The sequence below is a fragment of the Hyaena hyaena genome, unplaced genomic scaffold, assembly GCF_003009895.1.
Source record: "Hyaena hyaena isolate Hyena2069 unplaced genomic scaffold, ASM300989v1 scaffold_591, whole genome shotgun sequence".
NCBI lineage: Eukaryota > Metazoa > Chordata > Mammalia > Carnivora > Hyaenidae > Hyaena > Hyaena hyaena.
Window position 1 is genome coordinate 672,488 of NW_024081224.1, and position 9,854 is coordinate 682,341.

The following is a 9,854-nucleotide window of genomic DNA, read 5'->3' on the forward strand; positions in this document are numbered from 1 at the left end:
TTTCCAGGCTCTGAGCTAGCTGTCAGCACAGAGCCCTACATGGGGCTCGAACCCATGAACTGTGAGATCATGACCTGAGCTAAAGTTGGACGCTTAACTGACTGAGCCACCCAGGCACCCCTCTCAATGCTATTTTTATCTCTCTGAAAATATCATCAAAAAAGCCATCATAGAAGTGTGGGGTTCCCTTTCTGCCTTGAGATATCCATCACAACATTCTTTTGGCTGCATGGGCTAATTTGGTGAAGCCAGTTGTATACCTTGGTATCTGCAGAATGGAAGAAGGATTTAAATGTATTTGATCTCCTTTGGCAGTGCAAGGACATTTGGGTATAACCTTCAGCTTAGACTTCCTTAACTAGTATGTTCTTCCCCTGTCCTTGATGATGATATACAGTGATCTACTTTCACCTTTATGTACTCTGAGCATCCACATTACCATAGTAAGGTCTGAATTAAATTGATAGATACGCTGAAGAAGAGGAAGGGACTTTAAACTCCACTTGACCTTCTGTAGTTTCTCTTTCAACATCATGCTCAAATCTGTTTTTCCACTTTATTTTTAACTTTTGGAATAAACAAAAATACTAATGATGCTTTTATGGAGCTTAATGAAAAAAAAATGTTTCAGGATTGAAAACCATGACACAAGTTAAAAAAAATATATGAAAAAGAAAAGACCAGAATAAACTCTGGATTTTTTTCTTGGATTAATCAAAACAAAAAGAAAAATGTTCAGTCTTTGTGTCTTAAAGTTCTCCTTGGTTCTGAAAACATTTCAACAGCTAAACTTTGTTTGATGTGATACTCTTTGCATCTGTCTTTGAGATAATCAGAAACCCACATCTTATGGTCAACTAACCTTTGAAAAAGCAGGAAAGAATATCCAATGGAAAAAGACAGTCTCTTCAACAAATGGTCTTGGGAAAAGTGGGCAACAATATGCAGAAGAATGAAACTGGACCACTTTCTTACACCATACACAAAAACAAAATAAAAATGGATGAAAGACCTAAATGTGAGACAGGAAACTATCAAAATCCTGGAGGAGAACACAGGCAGCAACCTCTTTGACCTTGGCCATAGCAGCTTCTTACTAGACACGTCTCCAGAAGCAAGGGAAACAAAAACAAAAATGAACTATTGGGGCTTCATCAAGATAAAAAGCTTCTGCACAGTGAAGGAAATAATCAACAAACCTAAAAGACAACCTATGGAACGGGAGAAGATATTTGCAAATGACATATCTGATAAAGGGTTAGTTAGTATCCAAAATCTATAAAGAACTTACCAAACTCAATACCCCAAAATAATTAATTCAGTTTAGGAATGGACGGAAGACATGAAGAGACATTTTTCCAAAGGAGACATACAGATGGCTGATAGACACAGGAAAAGATGCTCAGCATCACTCATCATCAGGGAAATACAAGTCAAAATGACAATGAGACACCATCTTACTCACACCTGTCAAAATGGCTAAAATTAACAACACAGGAAAAAACAGATGTTGGTGAGGATTTGGAGAAAGGGAAACCATCCCACACTTTTGGTGGGAGTGCGAATTGGTGCAGCCACTCTGGAAAACAGTATGGACGTTCCTCAAAAAGTTAAAAATAGAACTAGCCTATGAACCCAGCAGTTGCACTACTAAGTATTTATCTGAAGGATGCAAAAATGCTGATTCAAAGGGACACATGCACCATGATGTATATAGCAGGATTATCAACAAGAGCCAAACTGTGGGAAAAGCCCAAATGTCCATTGACTGATAAATGGACAAAGAAGATATGGTATACATATACAATGAAGTATTATTACTCAGCCATAAAAAGAAAAAAATGAAACCTTGCCATTTGCAATGATATGGATAGAGCTAGAGTGTATTATGCTAAGCAAAATAAATTAGAGAAGGACAAATACCATATGATTCCATTCTTGCATAGAATTTAAGAAACAACAGATGAACATAGGGGAATGGGGAAAAAGAGAGGGAAGCAAACCATAAGAAACTTTATTGTTTATTTTTATTGCTACTTTTCAAGGTTTATTTATTTATGTTGGCGGGGGGTGGGGCAGAGAGTTAGAGAAAGAAAGAGTCCCAAGTAGGCTCCCCACCATCAGTGTGAAGCCTGGTGGGGCCTATACTCACAAACTGTGAGATCATGACCTGAGCCAAAATCAGGAGTTGGACACTTAACTGACTGAGCCACCCAGGTGCCCCCAAACTTTTTTTTTTTTTAGAGAGAACATGAGCAGGGGAAAGGGAAGAGGGAGGGAGAGAGAGGGAGAGAGTGAGAGAGCGAGAGAGAGCGAGAAAGAGCTCTCTATGCTCAGTGTGGAGCCCAACACCGACCTCAATTCCATGACCCTGGGATCATGACCTGAGCTGAAATCAAGAGTCAGATGCTTAATCCACTGAGCCACCAAGGCATCCCATGAGACTCTTAAGTATATAAACCAAATTGAGGAGTGATGGAAGGAGGTGGGCCAGGGAATGGCTAAATGGGTGGTGGGTATTAAGGAAGGCTCCTGTTGTGATGAGGACTGGATGTTATGTGTAGGTGATGAATCACTAAATTCTACACCTGAAACCAATTTTACCATGTATGTAAACTAACTAGAATTTGAATAAAAGTTGAAATAATAAAAAAAAAGATACCCACATCTCAGCCTCCTATCGTTCCTTCCATTTCTCTATCTTCAGCATACAGGGAGGCTGTCCTCCGGGCCAGGCTCTGTGCTAGAAGCTGGAGATAAAATGGGCAAGACACAGTCTCTGCCCACAAGAGGTTAATGTTCTAGTAAGGAGAAATTGACAGGTGAATGGGCAATCAGAATATAATTTAATAAATTCTGTGATGGCATTCATAACAAAGGAGGAGCACAGTGTCTGGAGCTAGAGAATGTTTCCTAGAAAAATTAAGGTGCAAGCTGAGATTTGAAGAGTGAATGTTAATTAACTCTTAAACTAAACTGGAAGAAAATGGGGAAGAGCAGTTTAGCAGTCCTGGGAACAGGATTCCTTAGTGTTGTGTAGACTTTATTTTTTTTTTATCTTTATTTTTAAAAATTTTTTATTTATTCTGAAAGAGACAGAGAGACAGAGAGAGACAGAGAGACAGAGGGGCAGCATGAGCAGGGGAGGGTCAGAGAAAGAGGGAGACACAGAATCAGAAGCAGGCTCCAGGCTCTTAGCTGGCTGTCAGCACAGAGCCCGATGCGGGGCTCGAACCCACGAACTGTGAGATCATGACCTGAGCCAAAGTCGGATGCTTAACTGCTCTGAGCCACCCAGGCACCCCAACGTTTTGTGGACTTTAGTTCACTGTTGGTTTTTTCTTTGATTTGCTTGTTACCTTTGATGACTGAACAATGTTGTGCATTTAGGATACTTTCCTTTGCAAGTAGCAGAATATTGAGGGAAAGTAGAAATAGGAAATTTCCTAAAAATTGGAAATTCCCCTTAAAATAGGAAATATATGAACTCATGTACTATGAAGTTGGGAAATAGGACTGTTTGAGCATTGGTTCATCATCAAGGACCCAAGTGTTTTCCCCCTCGCCATCCTCAGTTGGCGCTGTCTCCTCTCACCTTGGGATGTTTGCTGCATCCCCAAGCATTGTATTGGACAGTGTCTGAAGTGGAAAAAGCAGTTTCTTTTCCTGCATCCTTTAGGAAAGAAAACCTCTTCTTAGATCTTCGCTTTGAAGCTTTTATTTGTCATTGGTGAGAGCTGTGTTACCTATTAACTGGTCACTGACATGGGGGATGGAATAACCATGATTGGTTTACAGATTAGTTAGATTACAGAATATTTTACTTACCTCTTGGAGTAGGATGGGAAGGTAAAGCACCAAAACAAATTAGGGCACTTCCAAGAGGAAGAAGAATGAAATAGCTTTTGTGTAGGCACAACTAATAGGCAACTGATTCATCCTGAAGTAGAAGTGTAGGAGTGTGTGTGTGTGAGTGAATGCATGGGTGCCTTTTCTGTTTTCTTTTTGAAAGGGAGAGAGGCAGAGTGCAAATGGAGGAGGGGCAGCAGGAGGGTGAGACACAGAATCCAATGCAGGCTCCTGGCTCTGAGCTGTCAGCACAGAGCCCGTCACAGGGTTTGAATCCCACTAACCGCTAGATCATGATCTGAGCTGAAGTTGGATGCTTAACTCGATAAGCCACCCACGCGCCCCTGTATCTTTGTTTTTAAACCACTTAAGCATTGTGTCCAGCATTAGCTTTTCCTTATTGTGTTTTCTTTGGGAGTCAGGTCCAGATGTATCAGTTACAAGCAATGCAATTTTCACTATGGCATTTTAACTTCCTTTGGCCTCAGTTTCCTCTGTTGTATAATAACAACTTTGTATTCTGTCTCCAAGACCTCTTTCAACTCTGACATTTTAGGGGTTCATGGAACTATTTTGCCTTCTTTGCTGGACAAACCAATGTACTACAGAGGACACTTTCTAGCTGTGCAAATTTGGCAAGTTGCTTCATCTTCTTGGGTTCAGGTTCCTTGTTTATAAAATGGGAATTATGTCTAATTTATAAGGTGCAAAATATTTAAATGAGATAACATATTCTGATAAGATTGTCTATTTTCCTCTTTGGATGGACAGATTCGATGTGATAGGCTGTAGCAAGTGATACAATCCTATAATGCTCTGTTACAGAGGAAAGAGAACTATTTGTTGAGTAGAATTCCTGAAGTGCCATTTCAGAAGTTAAAATCTCTCTCTTAAAATGTGCACGAAATGTAGGTGGGGTGTTTGAAAGTATGCACCAGATATAGCTGCTAGCATAAAACATGTTACTTTTTGCAAAAACCTGTGTGTGTGCATGTGTTTACGTGGTTGTTTTTGTATATTGTGTGCTTTTTTTGTGAAATTAAACTAGACAGGGCAGCATTTATGTGGTTGACTCAAAATTTAGACTGTAAAAACTTGTTTATTCCTAAGCATTTCTTATTTATCTTTTACTAGGTACTAGAATATTCTTTGGCTTATGACAAATAATGCAGTGGTGCAGTTTGTTTATTTCATAGTCTTATTTAACTGTGGCACACCTGTGGCACAGATACGTTAAAAGCATATAGCTTTTCTGTAAATCCTGCTTTATATTAGAAATGGAAATTTAAATATCAGAGTGCTTTATATAAAAAATCATTTAATAACTAGTTATAAGGCTTAGGCCAGGAGGTATTATAGAATATAGGTTTTAGATTTTTAAGCAGTCTCCCTTACTTGACCACAAGTCAAAGTTTCAAGGAATATTAGAAATGGGTCATCACTAGATGGCAGTCTTTCTCTAGTTTAGGTCATTTATTTGGGGTTGGGGGGGTTGGGAAGCTACTCTTTGTTCAAGTGCAATGTTGACTACGAATATTAGGTTAACTTTTGTAGGTCTGTAACCTTTCCAGAATATAAGACTTGTTTATTTTTGTTTTTAACATATTATATCTGATAGATATGTTGGTTAGCACTGAGCAAGGCTCAGAAAGACACTTGAAATGCTGGTAGAAATTGAACTGTTAAGTAGTGATCTATAATTGCCTTTTCCTGTGCTGGGCAATTTGAAACAAAACTTTTAAGTCAGTGATTTTTAACCTCTTTGATAACCAGATGGAAACGATGGATCAGTTTCCCTTAAAATTACATATATGTCCTTCTCCCTATAAAATTTGGAAAATGTGGATTTCTTGAAATAATCCCATGGAACACAAGTTTATTAAATATAGTCCAACACCGCTGTTTTAAATATGTGGGTTCTATGTTTTCTGACTTTTTAAACTCTCAAGATATTCAGGGGATCCACTGTAAACATTTGATGTTATTCAGCATTATTATAATTAAAGAGAATAGTGGAATCATAAAGGCCCTAAGATAGGAGAAATAGGTAGGGGCTAGTGATAAGGATGTAGAAAATTTATTAAATTGTTTTGAACCTGTTAACACTGTTTTGGAAGATGCATGATCTTTACATTTTATTGACTTTACTTGAAAGTGGAAATTAATTGTAGATAGTAGGCTGATACTTAAGAGAATTTGTATTTGTAATTTTTTTCAAAAAAAACTTTTTTCAAAAAAAATTAAAAAAAAATTTTTTTTAAATGTTTCCTTATTTTTGAGAGACAGAGAGACAGAGCATGAGCAGGGGAAGGGCAGAGAGAGAAGGAGACACAGAAGTCTCCAGGCTCTTGAGTTGTCAGCACAGAGCCTGACGCGGGGCTCAAACCCACAAACTGCGAGATCATGACCTGAGCCAAAGTTGGTGCTTAACCCACTCAGCCACTCAGGTGCCTCTGTATCTGTAATTTGTAATTGATTGCCTATTTCCTAAATGAGAAAGCTGAAGGTCAGAGAGATGAACGGAGTTGGCCAAGGATTCATAGCTGCTTAGTTGCATTGCTGAAACCAAGGCTACACAGTCAGACAACTAAAATCTACCTTTCTTTCTTTGATTTATATATTTTTAATAGGAAATTCAGGGAACAAGGGAGGCATTATTGACATGTGATGAATTTCTTAATTTGAGGATTTTCTTCTCCTTGAGTTTTCTTTTGTGATATTACTATGGATATTTGGAAGGAAAAAAAGAAAAGTCCTACATAATAGAAAGAAGTAGATGTGCTACTTAACAGTATTACTAGGTCATGAGAAAACTTAATTTGAAACTAAAGAGTTGTGTAATATTGAATACTTTCTGCTCATGTCATTTAGATTGATATATTTTCACTGGTTATTGCTTTTCTATGAATGACAAGGGATATTAGTATCTTCACATGGTAACCTTTCTTTTCTTTCCTTTCCTTGGAAGGAGAAATTTATGCTTATTTGAGGTTAGTTGAAATGTCAATGGTAGATTATGTCTTGTGTTTGTATTTCAAATAGCTCCTTCAGGCAAGTGGTTATTCTGTAGTGTGTCTTAATTGTCAGAGTGGGGATTGTTTATAATTTATTTGAAGAACTTTTATTTCAAAAGAAGAAGAATGAATCTAGATTGCTCTGGGTTTTCTGAAGTAAGTGTTCAGAATTTTTACTGGAAGCCAAACTTGTATATGTATTATCTGAAGTTACTGCTGAGTTTGGGCAATGGAACATCTGCTGAGGAGAGTATGCAAGATGAGGGTCATGAGCTGGTACCTACAAATGATTCTGGAACAAGAAAATGTTGGTAATGAACAAATGTATATTTGTGGAACAAATGTCAGATGTCAAAGAGGTTTTAGAGATAGTATTAGTCATTCATGTTGTCAACAGTGAGTGTTTACTCATTGCCTACCACCTGGTTGGCGCTGTGGTAGAGGTACAGTGGTGAATGTGGCAGACAAAGTTCTTGCCCTGGAGCTTATAATCTAATTGGGATGGGTTTGGTGGGGGAGATAGACAACAAACCATGGATGATGAGAATCAGAAAGTTGTTTGAAGATTCAGAAGATGAGCATTGCTGACATAAGAACAGCAAAAACAAAATTCTTAAGGGAAGAAAAGCCTTAAAAAAAAAAGCCATTGTAGCTGGAACATAGGGGATGGAGGGACGCTAGGGATGGGAACTAGAGAGGAATGAGGTTGGAGAGATAATCAGAGGCTAGATTGTGTAGGATCTTATATGTCTTGGTAAGGATTTAAGATTTTTATTCCTTTGGTAAAGAGAAGCCATTAGAGAGATTAAAGCAGAGGGATAACATCTGAATTACTGCTTTATAAAGATCATTTTAACTGCTGTGTGCAGTGTCTGAATGCAGGCAGAATGGGGAGATGGGGAGATGGAGACTTTTGGGAGGCTATTAGTAGTGTGCCAGGGATACAGATTTGGACTAGAGTTGTAGTGGAAATAATGGGATGCAGTCCACTAGTAAGATATGTTTTGGAGGTTGAATTGTCAGGTTTTTTGATCAATTGGATAGGGTGGGTGATGGAAAGAGGTGGACTAGGAGTAATTCCTGCATTTGGATTTTTGACTTGGGCAACTGGAGAGTGCCATAAGTTGTGGTGAGGTGGATGAGTGGTGGGGAGGTTTGGGGAGATAGTTTGGTGATAGATGATTTTTAAATTTGAGGTGGCCTTTATTTTTTAAAAATTTATTTTTTTTGAAAGAGAGAGCACTAATGGGGAAGAGGCAGAGAGAGTGAGAGAGAGAGAGAGAGAGAGAGATAAGGGAGACAGAATCTGAAGCAGGCTCCAGGCTCCGAGCTGTCAGTACAGAGCCTGATGTGGGGCTTAAACCCACAAACTGTGAGATCATGACTTGAGCTGAAGCTGGGAGCTCTACTAACTGAGCCACCCAGGCGCCCTGAGATGGCTTTTAAAAATCCAGTTGTGATTGTTAAATAGTAGCCAGATATTTGAGTCTAGTGCTCAGTGCAGTGGTTTGAATTATAGGTGAGGATTAGGAAGTCATTATTATGCATATAATATTTTAAAGCCTTGGCATGAGATGATATTTCTTGGTAAAAGAGCATAGGTAGAAAAGATAAATTGTTTTAGAATATTTAGAGAAAGAATAGAGATGAGGAGCCTAGAAAGGAGATTGAGAAGGCATGTTAGTGAAAGGTAAAAACCCACACTATTGTGGTATCACTGAATTCTAGAGAAAAGATTGTTTCAAGAAGGGGGGGAATCACATTACAGCAAATGCTGCTATTAGGTGGAGCATGATGAATACTAACTATTGGGAGGTGAGGAAAGGAAAAGGAGTTTTGCTGGGAGAGGAGCAGAGACATAAGATGGAGGGAAGTGTATAGGTAAGGACAGTTTCATAAGGTCCTGTTTATATAACCATGAGAATGATTTAGTAGAGAAGGGAAATACATGGTGTAAAGGGATGGATAAAAGGAAATAATTGAAGGTATAAAATTCTTGATCTACAAGAAGGATTGACAGACAAGAGCTTGAAACAGTTTTTCCTTTGTTACAGGAAGGGGACAGAGTAAGAGGTAAGAAGGTTGGTTCATTTTAGTGGGAGAAGAAGAAATATTTCTCTATTTTTCTTGTAAAGTGTGTAGTCAAGTCAGTAGTTGAGAGTGAGGGGATGGACAGTTGAGGATGGACTATATCTCACATGTAGTTATTTTGGAGATTACAACATGATTTTGTGGTGGTGAAGGTGGTGGTAAGGGGGGGATAGTTTTAGGAGTATTATTTAGCAGTATTTATTGAGTGGCCAATTTAAATTTGGGATTATATTGCTAAACTGAGTCTACCTAGCTCAGCTGTGTTTTTCTCCAGTGGCATCAGCTTCTTGGGTAGTATAGTCATGGAGTAATTGAATAGTTGACTTTATTCAAAATTGAGTTTTTCTAGGTAAGTTTCAGAAAGAAAGGTGCAAAGGAGTTGCAATTCAGTTCTTTCATTTTATGATGATAATTCTGTGATGAATACTGTCACACATTTAAGTATTTTTGAATGAAGAGGAAGCAGAATTTCTATTTTCCATAAAAATACTCATCTAGAATTGGGGCAATAGTAATATAATTGGATTACTTTGTGGTGAATGCACCTTCAATATGAAATTTCCACATAAATTTGCTTCTGAGTCTATAATACTGTTTCTGTTTCTTAGAAGTAAATTGGGTGTAATCTTCATGCAATTTTTTTTTTAAAGGTCTGTCTATGATGGTGAGGAACATGGACGATTCATGGAGAAGCTTGAAACTCGCATCCGTAATCATGACCGAGAAATTGAGAAAATGTGCAACTTTCATTACCAGGGCTTTGTGGACTCTATAACTGAACTGTTGAAAGTGAGAGGAGAAGCCCAGAAACTCAAAGTAAGGAGACTCTAAGAGGGACTTATTTCTCTGTCCTGTGCTGGGGTTTTTTTTTTTTTTTTTTTTTTTTTTAATGGTTTTTTT

At 38.1% G+C, this 9,854-nt stretch overlaps 1 protein-coding gene across 3 annotated transcripts in view; it reads left to right on the forward strand.

Moving 5' to 3' along the window:
• Window positions 1-9,854, forward strand: part of EXOC6B (exocyst complex component 6B) — a 604,485-nt gene that overhangs the window by 81,174 nt on the left and 513,457 nt on the right. For all 3 annotated transcript variants that reach the window (XM_039256882.1, XM_039256883.1, XM_039256884.1), the window contains exon 2: window positions 9,605-9,770. In XM_039256882.1, coding sequence (XP_039112813.1) covers window positions 9,605-9,770 — 166 coding nt within the window. The remainder of the gene's footprint in view (window positions 1-9,604; window positions 9,771-9,854) is intronic.